Below are 20,045 nucleotides of genomic sequence, written 5' to 3'. Positions count from 1 at the left end.
ACCCTTCTGTGAAAAGAGTGTAAAAGAGCAAACTGTCATTTTGAAGAAACTGTTCAAATCCAAAATCATCTCTTCTGCTCATTTAATCTTGCTCTGCTAAAATCCCATTGGATATCACATCCCACCGAGAACATGTTTCTGATTAAACGGATGTCTTAGCTGAACACTTGACAGTCTGTCCTGCCCAAGATTTATTCCTCAGGATGGCAATCGGGGGAGAGCCTGGCCCTTTGCATCCTGACTTTGATCTTATCTGATATATCCATTCCCTGGAGGTTGTGCTACTCTTTTTTCCATATCCCTGCACCTAAAATTTGGTCAAAATTCCCATGATGCGACTGCCCAAGAATATCCCCTTTACTATATGTAAAATTTTTATAAACATTTTGAATGCAGGAGGATGTGTAAAAGACCAGACAAAACGTGAATACCACATTGTTTAGCAGCAGTCACTAGATTGGGTTTATCTTCCTATTCACAGCAGAACTATTATAGTACAGATATATTGAAATATGCTTAACTTTGCTGTTTGTTTCAGGGGTGAGACACAAATTATGTTGCTAATGGGGCTAGTAGGTGAAGAAACAAAATGGATGGCTGCGGGTGGGTAAAATAATTTCTCATTGGCAGAAAGTGCTAACAATAGGCTAAAGGAAAGCTGAAGGGTGGGAAAAAATGCACGATACATTCGCTATCTGTATTTACATGAATGATTCACAGGGAACTGAATTTTATCCTTTACAGAATAAAGTGGAAGGTCTTCGGGAGAATCTTTATTTTCTCTCTAAAGAGAATCTTTCAACAATGCTGGAACTCATTCTGGAACACACAGAAGATTTTACTGATTCTGCCTACACCAGCCATGAGCACAGAGAACGCATCTTGGAACAGTCCAAGCAGGCTAAAATGGAACTAGAGCAGCTGGTTTCAGTGTGGATGCAAGCTGTAAGAGCTTTTTAGCAAAGTAAATCGTTTCATCTATACTTTGGAAAGAAAAATATGTTTTTTAGACTCTCTTTTTTGGTTTAAGAAAACAGAATGTATATAATATATCAAAAAGCAGTTCATTATAACGACCTCTACCCCAGTCCTCTACATCGCTCTTGCAGACTTGAGGATATTTTAGTTTTCCATTGTTTTAGTCCTTCTCTGCCCCCATAATGCTCTGAATTCTGGCCACCATTCTTGTGGTGAACAATTGCATGGCATTCTTTTCAGAGCCAGTTCTTGCTCCTTACTTGATTAAAAGAATTACTGTTGAGTAATGAGATAATTATTTTCTCTCTTCCAAAAAAAGAGAGTATCAGCTTTTTAATTAAAAACAAAAGTAGTAGCCAGTGGAATATTTTAAATTAAAATATACTAATGGAACACTTAGTCATGTGTCCTACTTTTCCAATATTTTTAGTGTTCAAAAATAATTTGTTCCTTGTGGAGGTTTTAAATTGGTATAGGCGGTCAGTTTTGTTTCACTGAAACTCAGTGTACAGGCTAATCCAGAACATTCAAAACTTTTGAAAGCTAAATTCCCTTTCAGGAATATGAAAACAATTGTGCAGCCCTATCAGCCCCCCGATGTAATGTTGAAAGTCTACTCAGAATGAGTGTCCGCTCAAATGGGCAGACATCACACTCATATTTGGGTCACATTTTCAAGGTTTTCTTCCTAATTTTAACAGGTAGAAACTGATGTTTTTAATGGAAGCTGAGGCTCTGGAGAATAATTGAGAGGCCTGGGTTCTCCCCAGTTGACTCCTCTGTGCTTTCCCAGGCAGAGTGTCCCACACTTTGGAAAATATTGAGTTAATGTGTAGTCCAGTTAGAAACCTTACTTACTGTTTACTTTTTAAAAAAAAATTATGGACTGATATTTAAAGCTTTTGAACAAGGATCATATGTGACTCATACTCAGATCATATGTGACTCATGTCGAAGAATACACAAGCAACATTACAGAAAGAGAGTCACTAGTAACGTAACTGTCTATCAAGTACTTTATCTTATACACAGAATTCTTGAGTCTGGAACTAACTGATGATTATCATGCCCACAAATGCTACAAAAGTAGCTAATTGGCTAAACATATTGGTTCCTCCTAAACTCTTCCTATATAATCTGGTAACTGCAACACAGCCCCAGTGTTGCTGCTTTTGTGCCACGTGGACCAGCTCTTCACAGCAGCTTTGCTCTGAGTTTGAGGATATAATTTGTAGACTTGGGTTTTGATGACAAACCTGTCTTCCTTATTGTTCTTCTCTTTCTTACCTCCTCCCCAGTAGCAGTATGTACTAGCTGTGGAATGCAAGCATAGTATATTTTCCAAAGATGGCTGTGTGTGACCATCCATTATTGGAGATGAGTGACCATTTGGGTCCCTGCAGCAAGTGGAGCACTGTCCATTGCAAAGATGGACAAAGGTGCTTGCTGTAGGGAATACAGCCTGACATCCTCTCTGTATTTGTGATCTTGCTAAGCCATCAAACCCAACACTCATAACCTCCACCCTGGTCCTGAGTCTGGTAGTTCTTCATTCTACACCGGAAACCCCAGCTCCCAGTACGGTCCTCTCTGGGTGCTTGTCTGCCCAAAGATGTTCATTTTTCTTAATGAGATGCTGCTCCCATGGCTATGTTGCAATCATTGACCCTCTCATTATTGTTTCTATGGGAACTGTGATTGGGAAGAGCCCTCACTGGTGACGTTTATTCCCTGCCTGCTGCCACCCTTTCTTGTGACTCCATAGGCTTCAGACAATAGGTCCCCGCCTCCTCAAATGGGTGTAACCCATCTGAATGCACTCTGTCCTCTTCAGGATGTCCTCCCAGAAAAAGGGTCTTGAAAGAGATATGAGCCTCTGAAGGGGAATCTTAAAGGTCCCATATGCTGAGGAAGGAGAGGCCTCATTCCTCTGTCTCCTGTCCGGAGATTCAGAGTCTGCAGCCCAAAGTTCTTAGTTGTTCCTGTTCTTACTTCAATAGTAGTGGAGTTTAATGAGCTTATAAGTTCCTTAATCACTTGCTGATAGTCAAGGAGTTTAATTGTCTCATATGAATCAATTAGGTGTTGAGGAGACAGCCTGCTCCTGAGAAGACTTGCCTAATAAGGATGCTTTTAAAAGGAAAAATATGAAAAGGGATTTTTCCATCTTCTGTCAATGTTATTAGGAAACATTATTAATTCTGAATGGTAGATCCCTGCTAAAATGGTATGTTAGCAATATCCGCCACAGGCCATGCTTAATGCCTGAAATGGATGCCACTGTTGGCTCTTTCCCTTTTAAGGCACAGTATGTGCAGCTCTGTGAGTAGCCATTTCCTGCTTTATTTCTCCTCCAGTTTCTCTCCTGAAGAGTTACTGCCCTGTACAGTCCTGTAGGGAGAACTCTAGGACTCATGAAGAGGGTATATGTTTACTAAAAGTACTCTGCAGAACTGCTTGTGACATTAAAAGATTTTCATTTAGCTCCCTCCTTTGTCATAGCTAAGAGACAGATCTGGCTGCTGTCCAGCATACCACACTGTCCCTTAAAACCAGCAGTCCCAGGTACTGTTTAATAGTAACTATATGTTCAACAAAGCCCTTGATACCAGAGGTTCTTAAGAGAGTCACAGACCTTTCAGGAATCTTCAACTGTTCTTCCTTCCTTAAACTCTGCATTAGATTTTAAAAAATCCCCAAACCGTAATCTTTGATATTACTTGTGATTCAGCAAGGTTGTCATCTTGTTTCTTCTGCACTGTGGTAGCTAGGAGACATATTAGGCTACTGTCCATTTCTAGAACCCACCTGATTCAGGAGCCCAGGCACTGGAGCTAGGGCCATGGTGTAGATTAGGTATACAGATTTATAATTCAGTTAATTGGGTTGTTTGAGGGCTTATGCTGTACCTCTAATACTTTTCTTGTTCCAGGCAACAGCTGAGAGTTGGCAGTTCTTTTGCTGGCAGTAGTCAGTTGAGCCACAGATCTGGGTAAGCTCTCTGGGCCTCAGGAAAAGGCAGGTTTAAATGCCTCTGTCCTGGGGCAACAGCATAAAAGATTTTTTCTTTCCCCTATTGCTTCATATTTAAAGTCCTCTTGCAGGTGCTTCTGGGGAATCCTAAGCAAGATAAAGCTTTACTAGCACTCTACTAGTAGTCACTAAAGCCTGACAGCAGTTTAGAAAGCTTCAGTTCCTAAGCTTTTATTTGTACAGGACAAAGATGCTTTGTCTATCCTACAGAAGGGATATTTCTTAGACTTTCTCCCTCAGTCTCCATTCTTCCTCTTGACTCCAGTAAGGGATGGCTTTATGGGGTTCAGTTTAATGGATTTTGCATTTAGGATCCATTGTATATCTGGGCAGAAGGGACTCGGGTCCTGTGTCTGACAGTACTGATTTCCCATAAAATATGGGAGATATAGTACATTCCGTCCTGTATTTGCCCCTTTCAGGGCTGGATTAAGGCATGTGCTTTCTAGGCCCTTACTCCAGATCATGGCATCACATGATGAGATCAGAATCTCTCCTCTTTTTTTTTTTTTTTTTTTTGTTTTTGTTTTTTTGTTTTAAAGTTCTTTGAGTACTTGCTCATGTCAGTTCCATTTTAGGTGTGTGCGTGCACAGTTGCCGGAGATTTCTACCTTAGCAGTATTCTTAGGGCCAGCTGTGGCAGCCTCTGGAGTAGCGCTCCCATGCGGGGGTATATCAGGTGCTGCTGGCCCTGCGCCCTCTCAGTTCCTTCTTACTGCCCATGGTGGTTAGTCCGAGTGCCTTTCCTTGCATAGCAAAGGCTAGCGGTTTCTTCTTGTCCACAATGGACTTCATGCCTTAGAGCGTTTTGTAAATAGTTTGTTGATAGTGTTGCCTAAGTAGCTGTTGAGTATAGTCGTTAGTTAGCAGTTAGAGTCCCGTCTGGGACTTCACCCTAGGCGGGGCATGCCCCACTCGCCCGGCTTTAAGTCGTGTTTGACATGCAGCAGACCGATGTCGATCAGTGATCCACACGACAGTTGTCTCAAGTATCTGGGAGAAAGCCCGAGGAAGGACAAGTGTCATATTTGTAAAAACTTTCGCCCTTGTACCCAGAAGGAGCGGGATATCCACTTGAGGGCTCTCCTAATGAAATCCGCTCTTTGTCCTGCACTGGAGTCCACCATGGCTGACCGTGTGCTGAGTGGATCAGCTTTGGTGCGGAGCACGCCACTAGCACTGAACTCAGCCCAGCACCGCTCCCCTTCACTGGTGCCCAGGAAGCAGCTGAGGAAGTGGGGCCCTTCGGTGCCGAAGGACCGAGGGCCTACAGGCAAAGGACCTATGTCAGCCCATGTGCCCGCTTTGAGGCTTCAAGGGGGTATTGCGGTGGTCAGGGACCCTCCCCCCACACCGGGCAGTGGCAGGAGCTCCCAGCCTACAGTGGGGCCTTCAGGGCCCAAAGCGGTTCCGGCGGCTAAAAAGCAAAGCTGACTGGCTCCACAGGTGCCACGCTAGGGCAAGTCCACTGGAGTGCAGCAGCATAGACTCGTGGAACAGCCTCGGGCACCGGATCGCAGTCGCAGGTCTCCTTCGCCACGACCTCGGTCCCTGCCTCAGCTCACCGGCCAGAAGGCCTACGTTCCAAATGAGATCCACGCTGACCAGGCTCTTGTAATGACTTTAATGTGTCTGGAGCATCTTTCCTCTCTCCAGCTCATAGCCCTCAAATTCTCTCCTCTTGCAGGGCTTGCTTTCCCTGGGCTAAGTGACACACATCCCTCTCCTGGGAAGTTCCTGACAAATTTCTGCTACTATTGAGTTCCTCTCTGATCTCCAGATCCTTTCTATTGCCTATGATCTGAGACAGAGCCCTCCTATGTCCATAGCCCTCAAACATTAGCCCAAACTTTGACATGTAAATTAGTTTTTGTATTAGTTAGTTTAATCATAGTTAGAAAGGATCACTTGCCATTTGCACTGGCCATACCACACTGCACTAAGGCCACCATGGCCACGCTCGCACCAGCAGACCAACCTATTTGAAGGCCCCTGCCAGTTCTCCCGCCAAACCTCATTACACCCTTCTCAAGGACCTGGTGCCTTACCCAGACCCTGAGTTGCTGATCCTATTAAACCTGGTTCTGGCGAGAGGTATCAATACACCATCCACATGTCATTTCATGGTCCCAAACACTGGCTGGCCCATGTGTGCTTTGACAATGTCAGGCTGCTGATTGCTGAGATATGCCTTGGACTGTGCTGCTACAAGACAGATGGTACCAATGGAGTTGGATGATTTACCCTATGGACGAACAGGAGGTGATGCTGCTGGTTTCCCTAATGGTTCAGACCTGGGACAGCAGCCCAGATAGTGCGTCCAGAGGCCCCTACATCCCTGTGACCTATACTGTGGAGCTAGAGATAAGTGGTACCCCCGCATCAAGCCCACCTCCATACCCATATGATCCCACCCACTGGCCGCACAGGAGCTCTTTGGATCCATGTCATTGAACTCCAGACTGTGAGAACCTAGGACACAGCTTTTGGCAGACAGCGCCTCCAAGAAAGGAGCCTCAGACCTCCCAGAGCAAGTGGCGAAGCAAGAACAGCCAGAGCAGCCAGTGTGCCAGCAGGTGTGCTGACAGCATCATCTTCTCTGGATGAGGCAGTGGTGCTGGCCTCTCCCTCCCTTCCGGATGACAACAGACAGTGCTAGGAACTGCTGATGAGGATTGCTGGAAAAGGTTCAGGATCTCACCCATGGACATTCTTCAGTCTCCTTCAGGCTCCTTCCTAGGAGGCTCTCCCTAGGCCGTTTTGGAGCCTCCTAAGGATATGTGGCACACAGCAGCCGTCGAAGAGGGCTGAGAAAAAATTTTTTGTTCCCTCCAAAGGGGCGGGACATTTGTTTTAAACTGTAACCTGAACTTTCTTGTCGTCTAAGTGGTCATGGAGGAGAACAGACTTCAACCCAAGTCTGCCCCTTCGGACAAGGATACCAAGAGACTAGATCTCTTCAGCATAAAGAACTTTTTGTCAGCCAGGCTATTATTCCGTATTGTGAGCTACCAAGCACTCGTGTCAAAATATGATTTTATTCGTTACAACACAGTCGGAGATCATCAGTTTATTACCACTGGAATGTAGACCCCAGTTTCAGGCTATCTTAGATGAAGGGAAGCTGGTATCCAGATTGTTACTTCAGGTGTCACTTGATGCACTGGACATGGCTTCATGCGTCAGAGCAACCTCAGTGGTTATGTGGTGGGCCTCTTGGCTGCAGTCCTTTTGGGTTCCTGATTGAGGTCCAGGCAACAACTGAAGATCTCCCCTTTGAGGGTAACAACCTTTTCAGTGAGAGAAACTATAGTCACTTCATTCCCTTAAGGATTAGTACGCCATCCTCTGCTCCTTGCAATTACACATCCTGGCTCTTCATGCGAAATATTCTAAGTCACTGCCGCACAGATACTGGCCAGTCCCTCAGCTATGCTACTACTAGAAGACCTGTGAGCCACCAAGAAAACACCAGAGGGTGTAGCGTGGCAGACGTATTGCACCACCAGCATACCCTCTCTAGACTCAGCTGCCTACCAAGAAGACATTTTGATGGAACGCTCGAGAGCTATCAGCCAGTCTCCCTCAAACCTTTTGGTGGCCGCCTGGCTCATTTCCTTCTGACATAGCAGTGTATAATACCAGGCAAATGGGTCTTAGACATCATTGCAGCTGGTGCATGATTGAATTCCTGCCCCCCCTCCTCAAAAACCCCTTCCCCATCCCTATTCGGGGACACTTCTCATGAGAGGATTCTCAGCAAGGAGCTGGACTCTTTAGTCCAGTTAGGGGCAATAGATCCTGTACCCCCTTGTCACAGGAGTGGGTGGAAGAGCTTTTACTCCAAATACTTTCTAATGTCTGGAGACCCATCCTAGACCCCAGGCAGCTGAACATTTTCATCTGCCACTCAGAATTCAGGATGATTTTACCCAGGCCACTATAATCCCCTCCCTGAATGCAGGTGACTGGTATGCGGCTCTCAATTTGAAGTACGTCTATTTCCGTATAGATACTATCCAGCGCCGAGGAAATTCCTGCGTTTCACTGTGGGCTTAAAGCATTTCCAGTACAAGGTTTTACTCTGACCATTTGAAGAATGTCTTTGTCATTGTGAATAACAGGAAATCCTCTACAAGGAAGTGTTGTGCTGCCAAATGGAAGCAGTTCTCCCTTTGGCGCGAGATGCATAATTTGCCTCTGGAGGAGTTTGGATTTCCTCTTGTCTTGGACAATGTTTTTTACAAAAGTCATGGCTGTGGTGGCAGCACACCTGCACCATCAGTACAACCCTATATTTCCCTACCTACGTGACTGGCTGCTCATGGGCTGATTGCTTCAGGAGGTACAGGCATCAGTCACCTTTTTATTTGGCCTGTGTCATTCCAGGTAAATCCAGGAAAGTCCACTTTAACACCCACAACAACTATAGAATGCATTGGCGCAAATCTAGACTCAGTTGGAGCCAGGGCCTACTTACCACAGGACAGATTCCTTGTGATGAGAGACGTCATTTAACTTCATTTCATCCCTCAGACAACAATCTGTCCCTGCTAGGTCACATGGCTGCATGCATCTATATGACCCCCATTGCAGTCTCTGGGTTTGAGTGAGGAAGGTTTGTGCTCCAAGCAGAGAACCCCATAGACAAGTGTCTTGATTTCCCCAGTCTCCTGACATCATTCCCCTAGTGAGACAAGAGGGACAATGTTTATATAGCAGTTTGTTTCCATCTGCCCCCTCTTCCTTCCTCCCCCCCGCCCCCCCAGACACTTGTTACAGATGCCTCTGCTGGGCTGGGTAGCACACCTGTATGACCTCACAGCTCACAGTACCTGGACACCAAGAGTCACACTCCACATCCACCTTCTTGAGCTTTGAGCAGTACACAAAGTGTGCAAAAAGTTCCTGCCCTTTATCCAGTCCAGTCACGTCCGGGTCAGGTTGGACAGCATAACCACTGTTTACTATATAAACTGGGGGGGGGGGGACGGGACACACACACCAAGGTCCAGCCCACTCTGCAGGGAAACAGTCAAGCTCTGGAATTGGTGCATCCAGCGTCAGATCATCCTGTCTGCAGTACACCTGCTGGGGTAATGAACTCCCTAGCAGACACTCTCGGAAAAGGTTTTCACAAGGATTGTAAGTGGGTGTTCCACTCATCAGTGGTCCAGCAGATTTTTCATCAGTTGGGATTCCCATCATGGGACCTCTTTGCAACCCAGGAAAACCATTGCCCTGCCTATTGCTCTCAAGATGCTCTGGGGCACGACTCCAGACAGGATGCAATGATCAGGCCCACTGATGTATGCTTTCCCTCCCATTCCCCTCTTATCTTGCACCCCCTAAAAGATCAAGTGGGAAAAGGCAACAGTGATTTTAATAGCGCCATGGTGGCCATGACAGTTCTGGTTCACGATGGCTGTGCAGATAGCCTCCCACCCATGCGTTCACCTGCAGTCATTTCTGGACCTGCTCTCACAGAGCAAAGGAGGACCAACCATCCCTCCATCTGGCAGCCTGGTTTTTGGATGTGCAACAAGTTTAGAGATTCTTCTCAGAGTAGGTTCAATCCATCCTTCCCAATAGTAAGAAACCTTCTACAAGAAAGTGTTACGTTACCAAATGCAAGCAGTTCTTCCTGTAGAGCCAGATGCATGCTTTGCCTCTGGAGGAGTCTGGATTTTTTCTTGTCCTGGACTATCTCCTCTCCTCTACTTGAAGTCATTAGGCCTGTCCATTAGTTCTCTATGGGTACATTTAGCCTTTCATCCTGTGGTGGTGAACTGCTTAATTTTCACCCACCCTATACCAGCAATGTTCTTAAAAGACATTGTCAGAACCTTCCCATCAGTATCAAGATTTGACCCTGATGCTTTTGCAGCATAGGAACCTGCCACTAGATCCCTTGGCTTCCTGTACCCTCTTACTTTTATTGATGAAAATGGCCTTCCTAACAGCTATTGCCCCCGCCAGGAGAGAGGGGGAACAATAATGTAGAGCTCTGGCCTTCTACCTGGACAGGGCAAGGCCCTTTAGAAGATCTCTGTGGTTATCCATTTCCATTGCTGAGAGGATGAAAAAAGAGGAATATCTTCCCAGACTCACTGAATGGATTTTCACTGCATCTTCCTCTGCCATGAGCTTGCAGAAGCCCCTCCTTCTCAGTCTGTCAGGCCTCATTCCACCAGAATTTAAGCTCCCTTCATGGAATGAGATTCCCTGCAAGGAATCCCACTCCCTGAGACCTGTAGAGCAGCAACCTAAGGCTCCTTTCACACGTTTACCAGGCACAATGCCCTGATGGAAGCCTTAGCTGAGGATGCTTCCTTTGGTTCAGTGATCCTATGAACTGTGGTGCAGAGCAGTTCCTTGCACCTGCCTCCTCAATAAACACTGCTTGGGAGTCACCTACGGTGAATCTCCATAGGGACCAGTACTTGAAGAAGAAAGAAAGATTCTTGTTTGAGTAGTGTCCCTATGGGTGCTCCACTTGAGGCATGCATACACCTTGGATCAGAGATTTTTGGTAGCAGCACCTGCTCAGCCCCTTCACACCTTCATGCCCTCTACTAAGGATATACAGGGCTTCATGGGTTCCTTCTCAACTACCTTGGCCTGATCTAGCATGCCGACTTTTATTATTGTTCAAGCTTAACTTTGCAATTCTTAGTTGTAGATTTAGTGTAGTTATCGGTGTTATGTTTTCTTTCATAATTTCTCAATTTTGTTTATTCTTTCTCCTGGTTCCCCATACAGAGAGGTTTCCCTCAATGTTGCATATGTTGCGGGAATATGCCAGGATCTCTAGGATTTAAGCATTGTCTCACCTGCTGAGACTCTATCCCAGTCAGTGACAGACATTCCCAATGCATTAGTTGTTTGGGGGACATGCACGTCCCACAGAAGTGCAATATTTGCTCAGACTTTAGGAGCAGAGCTGGGCAAAAGTGGGAGATCCTTATGATTAAGGCTAAGATTTTGTCATGGTTATTTTTAGCAAAAGTTATGGACATGTCACGGACACTAAACAAAAATTCGTGGAAGCCATGACCTGTCTGTGACTTCTGCTGCTGCAGCTTCATGGTTTCCCCCCGCTACCATGGTGGTTGGGAACTGTGGGGTTCCCCTTCTGCCCGCGGCGGCTGGAAGCTGCAGGGTGACGATGTTTCCCAAAGAGAAAACGGAACACCCCCAGCCGCTCGCCCGAGGCTTCCTGCTCCTCCCCCACACCCTCCACAAGGCTGTCGCCCATCACTGAAACCCTGAGGAGGGCCCCTTCAGGAGTCTGTCACCTGTTGCTGGAACCTTGCAGGGGACCGTCTGTCACTGCTGATGCCTGTCGCTGGAACCTTGCCAGGGCCCCGCTGGCTGCCAGCTCCAGTGTCCCGCAGCCCCTGGGGCTGAAGCAGAGAATGTCATGGAGGTCCTCTGTGACATAAACGTAGCCTTATGATGTAATGTTGTTTTTGCCTTGCCTCGGATCCAGGCCAGGATCCCTCCCCCCCCCCCCCCCCCCAACCCCTTGTACATCGGCCTCTGAGTGAGCATAGTGCCCCAATCACCTCAGCACTGTGTTTGCCCCAGCCTTTGCGGGAAAAGGCATCAGAAGGTTCAGGGAAGGCCACTAAAAATGGAGTTTTAGTTCTCCTCATAAAGAGTCCACTTTAGGAAAAAGTCTCAGTCTTTGCAAAAATCAACTGTCCGAGTGTTGAGGTCCCATGCTGGGTACTACTGAGGTTCCAGGCTCCTTTGGTTACTGGTAGTACTTCTAAGAGCCATGCTACCAAGTGTACTTCCATACCTAAAACATCCTCAGTACCATCTAAACATGATGGTGATAGCTGAGAGAAACATTCTGCTTCCAAGAAGCTCACACCAACAGACTTTATTAGTATGTAACCTTCAGAACCTAGACATATGACTCCCTTGGTATCAAAGAAGTCTAAACTGCCATCTCATGCCACTTGGTTACCTCCAAAGCATTCAACATTATCGGTACTGACAACTTCTAATGAAAGTGACTTGTTGAAACAGACACCTCCCTCGGTCCTGCAAATCCACCCAGTACCGTAGGAGTTTAGACATTCCCAAGACTTTCTTTTCAGTTGAGCCAAAGTGTCATATTCTGAGAGACAAAAAATTGCCTTAAGCAGGAGCTATGTTGGAGAGAACATATCCGAACATAAGACTAAAAGCATTACAAGAATATTGTAATTATCCCCAAAACAAACATTACAAACTCCGTTTTAATGTAATTTTTTGCCTGTTATTATGGAGTACATTTCTGGGGAAGGCAATTGAAAGAAGGTATAAAGCAATTCAAGAGACTCTCAACAATCAGGAATATTGATTTAAGATGTTGTGTTTTAAAAGATACATTATCAGACTGGGCGGCTGTTCCTTTTTAAAAAAAAATTATGCCACACGCAATTCAGAATCTGTGTTATTCATCTGTTTGTTGCTGTTAAGAGAGAGTGAGTCAAGATAAGGTTTAAATCTGACCACATCCATCTTGTGTTGATGCTCTTAATTAAGATATCTCTCCCCTCCTCCCCCCATCAAGTTTGGGAGAAAGAGAAACTTTTTAGCCCCTACCTTTTTTTCAACATGCATCCTCCTTCACCTCTTTTGTGCAGGTTGTCTTGTTCTGCAAATACACACAAATTCCAAACACGAAAGCATTGTTTTTGTATAAATTGAACGAAAGATTCATAGCAACAGTTCTTATGTTACAGAACAGTTGAAATTTGTAGGGCATAGAAAAAGATTTATTCTATTATTTATTAAGTAAACTTCTTGAATTTAAATAACAAACATTAATGTGATGAATTACTCTTTTTTTAAATAGTGAGGTTTTTATAAAATCTACTCGTGTGGGCTTTTAAAAACTGGAATAGCTTTAGCTAGCTTAACAGGATGGTTCAGGCATAAAGATTTAATAGCTGATACTAAATAAAAAAGCCCTCTTTTCTCAAAAAGGACACAATGTTCAAAACTGAAAAATCCTTGTTGAATAAAAATAAAGTTGATGGTCTGGCATCATTAATTGTTTTTTGTAGATTCTTGATTCAGTGATGAATAAACAAATGCAGTAGTAATAATGAGTTCTTAATATAAAATAATTTGATTTTTGTGTGTGGTTTTTTTAAAAGAAAATGTACTTAAAACTGAATTACTGCATTAACACAGCCTGGGATAATTTGTACGTCAGTTGGGGTTTTTTTTTTTTAAATGTTTGGTTATCTTTTCCTTGTAGCAAAGCCAGAAAACAAAGGATATCACAGAAGACTTGGAAGTAGCCATACTAAAAACATGCCAGTGTATGAATGAACTCAAAAGAGAAGTAAGTACAGCTTATATAAACACAGTCTGAAGAAGATTTTGAATCTCCTTTATTTTCACATGTGTAATGCAAAATAAGGCTCTGACTCTGCAAAGACATAAACATCACATTACATGTTATGAATAGTTCTGTTGACTCAGCTGAACACTTTGATAGTCTTAACTTTATGCCTGTAGATAGTATCATAGAATCTTATCCTGCAACACTTACTCAAGTGAGCAGAAAACAGTGGGACACTTCTAGGACTAAGGACTGTTTGTGTACGTAAGTGTTACAGGATCTGATCTATAGTGAATTTCCCAATGGAGCCAGTGCTGCTGTAGAAGTCAATTAAAAACTTCTTCACAGGGAGCAGGAACAAGTAGTACATTTTCAAATGCATATATATAATCCACAGAGAGGCAAGGAAGGTGAGGTACTATCTTTTAGTGGACCAGCTTCTGTCCCAATTTACGTTTATCTCAGACACTCTGCTTCCTTCCCCAAACCCGAAGAAGAGCTCCGTGTAGTTCGGAAGCTTGTACCTTCCACCAACAGAAGTTGGCCCAGTAAAAGATATTGCCTCATCTACCTTGTGTCTCTCATATCCTGGGTCCAATACAGTTACAACAACACTATATAATCTGCCAATTTAGTGCCAGATTTTGCTCTTGGATGCATGCATAGCTCTGATTAAAGTTTACTGTATAAAAAGGTAGTACTTTCTTCACAGGATTTTTAAGAAACCAGGAGTTATGTTGACTGGTAATTGTTACAGTATCCACATGTAGTTGTGAAAAATGAATAAATGGCTTTTGCAATTTCTTTGCATTTCACCTATTGCAATTGAAAAGAAAACTTACTTATTTTCACTAGGAAATATATTAAATATGTGCCTTACAAAAACTTTTTTTCAGGTATCTTGCGACAATAGATATTGTTAAAATGCAGCCTAAAAAAACTAGAAGTTAATTATTTACCAAGATTATTGTAGGAACTGCAATTATTCATAGTAGTATCTGACATCCTGCACATTTTTATCCTGAAGAATTCAAAAGCACTCTAAATATTACATACAAAAACTGCTTAAAATAGCTTTTTAGGTGCTAAGTCATGATCTTGAACGTTAGAAGTGTCAGAATGTAGGTTGATTTTGAAATCTCAATTTGATCTTTATGTGCATATGTATGATGATTCAGTCTTTAATTAATGATCATGTGCTGTTTTATTTTCCCGCGTGGGAACTGTGCCTCGTTCAGTGCACAGGGTGGATGGTGCTCAGTGAATGAGGCAGCTATTTGGTATTCTGGTTTATCCTTATTCAGTGAATGGTCTTATGCCTTGGTCTTATGCACACAACTCAAATTCTCCATTGAATACAGAATTAGTGATTTCCTTATGGTCTTTTTTCTGGTGTTCATCACTCTAGTATCTGAGTGCCTCACAACATATTAAGGAACTTATCTTCTCAACTCCCTGGGTGATAAGAGAATTATTGTTCCCATTTTACAGTTGGAGAAAAGTGATTTGCCTGAGGTTTACTCCTGGGGGAATTCTGCACCACTTCGCACATGCAGAATTCATGTCCCCCGCAAATTTTTTTTTTCTCCACAGAATATGGCCACACGAGGACAGGGACAGATATTCCTAACTGAATGGCAGAGGCTAGGAGTCTACGTGGGGGAGGCTCCCCAGCTCCCTAACAATCCCCTCCCCCCAAAAAAAATCCTGTTCCATGCTTCTCCCACCCATAGCCAAGAACCCTCCAGGTTCACTCCCAGGCTCCTTCCCTCTCCCTCAGCTCCTCTGTTACCCCTAACTCCCTCCAAGCCTTTGCACTGCTTCTGAGGGGTGCAAGAAATAAGTTTCTGTATTGTAGTTCAAATGAATTACTCAAAGTTTAGTAAAGAATCTTATTTGTCAAAAAACATTTTCTGAATTTTTTGTGTGTGTCTGTATTGTTAGACATATTTGCGGACAGATATTTTAAAATAAATCACCAAAATAATTGAAACTGGCATGATTATATTGTGTTATTTTGACAAATAAAATATGCAGAATTTTGCTGCATTTTAAAATATTGTGCACAGAATTTTTAACTTTTTGGCACATAATTCCCCCCAGGAGTAGAGGTTGTTCTGCAAGTCATTAGCAGAACCCTAATTTGAACTCTGGATCGACTGACTCTCATCCCTTCCCTCATTCCTCCATGCAGAGCTGTTGAGCATACACAGCTTCAGTTAGATTTCATTTGCAACAGACTGTTCAACACACCCCAGGTGTGTCAAGTTGGGCACCCAGAAAATGAGGAACACACAGTTAGTAGCCACCTGCCAACATTTTGATGTGACTTGCTCATCATAAGGAAGTCTGTGGCAGAGACAACAATAGAATAGAGTTCTCTTGTGTGACATTCACCTGTTTTAACCACAAGACACCTATCTAATTCTGTACATACCTGCCTACTTCTAGAGCAAACGAGGTAGGGGCTTGTTCTGCACACAATTCTGACTTATTCCCTGACCACCATCCATCCTGTGCACTGAAAATAGTATGTGATCATGCAGTTAACACCATCTCATAATACATATGCGTAAAGGGGACGGATTTAATTTGCATAGGAAGTGCTTGACTTTGCAACCTTAAATAACTTTCTTATAATGTCGTTTTTTAATATCATTTCCATTGTTAGTCTTAAAAAAAAAATTAAAAACAAATTCTGTTTTGTACAAATGTAATGTCCACAGTTTGAACCCCGAACCTCTCAACACTGCAACATAGACTTCTACCGCTTAAGTTTGAAGACTTACTAAATTAACTGGCAGCAGCAGAATAGTTATCCTCCGTAAACCAAAAACTAGAAGAGGGTAAATAATACACTTACCCAATGGGAGCATGAGAAGCCCTGCTTTATTGACAGTGTAGCCAAGGTCAAAGATATGGCAGATTATTTGAGAGGCAGTGGAGCTAACTGGGTGTCATTGGGTTTGACATATTAGATATCTGCATTCTACATTCCCAGCTTTTGTGGCTCTCTGTGGGGAATGAAGCCTTCCTTAATGAAGAGTTTGTGAAGGTTATAGAACTATTAACACCTCTTAGCAGAAGTGAGTCTAACTCATGCTGTCTTGGTTCTCAGCTGTTTGTGCTCCAGGGCTTCTTATCCTGCACCGTGAAGTGGTGAAGGGGGTTGGTCCTCTGGGGCCAGGTTCTGGGTCCTGGGTGTGGCTGAGAAGTCTAACCTGCCACACTCTCCCACATCCCCTGCCTCTCTAAATTGATCCATCAGGAGCCAGGCTATTTCTGCTTCTGAGGGTTCCAAAATCTTGCAGCAACCCCTATATTTAGGTTGCCTTACTATTTTCATTATGAAAGATTAAATTTTCAGAAGCTATAATACCTCCATTGTTTAAAGACCACTTTATAAACTCAGTAGGGAGGTTGCTTTGGGGCAAAGGACATGCCTTTTATTTAAAGTTAGCTGATTAGTACAGTAGTAGTGGGGGCCTACCCTTAGAATGTATAGAGATTATGGCACGCTGCCAAAATTATGCTGCCAGTCCCTCCTGTGATACAAGCAATATATTTGCAAGAATCATTTTATTAATCACTGCAATGAACCCAGCTCTGGGTTAAAACATGGCAATATTTAATAGCACAGGGCAACATTACCTAAGAGTTTACAGTGCGAAATGAAGAATACTACAGTTGGTTGAAAACATAGCAGGAATTTAGGTAGGCAGAAGTACTGTAGTACTATATGCATCCGAAGAAGTGGGTTGTAGCCCACGAAAGCTTATGCTCTAATAAATTTGTTAGTCTCTAAGGTACCACAAGTACTCCTGTTCTTTCTGCGGATACAGACTAACACGGCTGCTACTCTGAAACCTGTAGTAAGTTTATGTGATGGCACTAATAAAAAGGCAAAAATGAAAACCAGACTTATCCCTTCCCACCTTATCTGGGGAGGGCCAGAGGAGGAAGTCTCTGGCCTGGCTGGAGCTGCTCCGGCAGGCTGGGCAGCACTGCCGCAGCCTGCTCTGGCGGGCCAGACTGGGCAGCGCGGCTGCAGCGTGCTCCGGCAGCGCAGCCACAGCCTGCTCTGGAGGGGCAGGGCCGAGCGGCAGGGCTGCAGCCTGCTAGCCCCAGAGCTGCAGCTGCTTCAGAGGCTGGGGGGAGAGCTGCGTGGCCAGAAGCGAAGAGACTCTGGCCCCGCCTCTTCCCTTCTGGCTTTGCTGGCTGTGCTGCCTCTCCTTGCTCCCTCTGTTAGGGGGAGGGGCTGTGTCCCACCTGTCCCTCTCTATACCCGTTCATAAGCCGACCCCCTTCCCTTTTTTACTAAAAAATTCAGCTTATGAACGAGTATATACGGTAGTTTGTCTTAGCGATTGGCTGAACGAGAAGTAGGACTGAGTGGACTTGTAGGCTCTGAAGTTTTACATCGTTTTGTTTTTGAGTGCATCTGTGTAACAAACAAACAAAATCTACATTTGTACATTGCACTTTCATGACAGATTGCACTACAGTGTTTGTATGAGTTAAATTGAAAAATAGTATTTCTTTTGTTTGTCATTTTTACAGTGCAAATATTTGTAATCAAAAATAATATACACTTTGATTTCAGTTACAACACAGAATACAATATATATGAAAATGTAGAAGAACATCCAAAATATTTAATAAATTTCAATTGCTATTCTATTGTTTAACAGTGTGATTAAAACTGTGATTAATCGCGATTAATTTTTTTGAGTTAATTGCATGAGTTAACTGCAATTAATTGATAGCCCTATAAGTAATTGTTTTGTCTTTGACCATTGATTTCTGAGGCTCTAGAGTGCTCTTGTGCCAAGCTTCTCTCTGTAATCATGAGGACTAGAAACTTTTTTTTTTTTTTTAATTGAGATTTTTATGAACTCCGCTGAGTCCAGCAACTGGAGCTTTAGGACTGTTGCAAGACTCACTGTATGAGAATGACAACACTGTAGCTATGGCCAGGAGTGTCCCTAGTATTATGATGCCAGTGGATTCCTGTTGCCAGGCAGCTGGAGAAGGAGGGTTACTAGGGGCCACAGCTGGTGCGGAGCTGCAGGTCTTCTAGGTAGATGACCTTGACTTCCCAGGGATCCCCAGGTATCTACCAGGTGGGCCCAATAACATACTGGGGAGACCTGTCCCTGCTTCTGGGATTATATGGAGGAATTTTTGTGGGATTTCCTCCCCTGAGCCCCACTCCTGTGGCTTTCCCCCCCCCCTCCCCCCACTGTAGAAGAGGGTGATGTGGGCTATTGTTTTACTCATTTGTGTCTTGTCTTAAGTTAGATCACAACTGGTCACATTTTCAAGTTTTTCTTTGCAACATTAAGGGTGAGATTCTGATGTCCTGTGAGTCCAGGTGCTGGAATACTAGGAACTGTCTCCAGTGTCTGTGCCTTAATCTGGCTCTGCCTATGTATATGCAGTACACAGTGGAAAAGGCCTTCCACTGTCAGTAGGTCATGTTGGGTTTGGGCAAGAAGAGGGACCACTGATCCTTGTTCACGCAGAGCTGGTGGCCTCAGTACCTTATGCAGCTAGTATAGAGGAGGGCTTATTCCAATTGCAGTAATTGCCAGGGGGATGCAATGCAATACCTTATACCCTGGTCTGCCCCAACTGCTTTTCTGTCTGCCCCCAAAAGGCTTGAATACTCAGCTTTTTTTGAGAGTGGAGTGGATTTTAGTCTACGTATCTGGATAGAAGTTTCAGAATAAAGCCCCTGAGGTACAAACATCTCTGAACTTAACTTAGTACCAGTAAGCTTTTTTTTTTTTTTTAATTCCTGCCTCTTGGTCATCTGCTGAATCCACTATCGCTAAAGTATTTTTATTGTAGATTAGCTTCACATGTTATTTATCTTTCAGTGCTTATTTTTTCTTTTCCTTACTGCTACTGAAGCTTCACCATGCAGCCACATCACTGGCAGCAGACCTGCTAAGATACCATGCAGATCACATGGTTTTGAAGGCATTAAAAATCACAGGAGTAGAAGGAAATCTAGAAGCTGTAGCAGAATATACTTGTAAGCTATCAGAGCAGAAAGAGCAGCTTGTTGAGGTGAGTTAATTTTATTTTCAAATAGATTTAATATAAAAAGTTCCAAAATCTATCTAAATGAACTGTTCTTCAGGGTGTCTTTCGTGTTTTAACCTGTAGAATGTACCTCTGGCGCTACTGGACTCTACATTCTCCTAGAAGATAGTGTCTGAGTGCAGCATGAGCTTCCTCACTGCACCAAACATTTGGGTTCACTGTTATAGAATTGGACCCACTGCCCCACCTGCGCAGTCCCTGTTGCTGCTTGCTGTGGGCACAGGAACCTCATTACCTGATTTTGGGGGGGCCTCTGTGACTGCATATCGGGGCCAAGATTTTCATAAATAGGAGCGTAAAGTTAGGCTCTTAAATCCAGATTTAAACACTTGCCTGCTTTCTCAAGAATACTAAACAACCAAAAGCTTCCGTTGATTTCAGTGGGAGATTTTAGGTGCTCATCATTCTTAAAATCGGGCAAATTCCTAAATATGAATTCAGGAGCTTAGTTATCCCCAGTGCTTCAGACATAGATACAGCAAAAGCAGATGTTAAAGTGGAAATAAAAATAGAATACTTACTTACTCTGTGTGTGTGTGTGTGTGTGTGTGTGTGTGTGTGTGTGTGTGTGTGT

At 43.8% G+C, this 20,045-nt stretch overlaps 1 protein-coding gene across 2 annotated transcripts in view; it reads left to right on the top strand.

Moving 5' to 3' along the window:
• The window catches only part of CTNNAL1 (catenin alpha like 1), a 142,557-nt gene that overhangs the window by 81,326 nt on the left and 41,186 nt on the right, over window positions 1-20,045 (top strand). The window contains exons 7-9 of one of the 2 annotated variants that reach the window (XM_024202557.2): window positions 745-945; window positions 13,274-13,360; window positions 19,277-19,435. In XM_024202557.2, the coding sequence (XP_024058325.1) occupies window positions 745-945; window positions 13,274-13,360; window positions 19,277-19,435 (447 nt within the window). The remainder of the gene's footprint in view (window positions 1-744; window positions 946-13,273; window positions 13,361-19,276; window positions 19,436-20,045) is intronic. The other variant, XM_024202558.2, reaches the window with a different exon arrangement.

The sequence above is a fragment of the Terrapene carolina genome, unplaced genomic scaffold (assembly GCF_002925995.2).
Source record: "Terrapene carolina triunguis isolate 2854851 unplaced genomic scaffold, T_m_triunguis-2.0 Scaffold613, whole genome shotgun sequence".
NCBI classification, from domain to species: Eukaryota; Metazoa; Chordata; order Testudines; family Emydidae; genus Terrapene; species Terrapene triunguis.
This window is presented reverse-complemented; position numbering and strand designations above follow the sequence as displayed.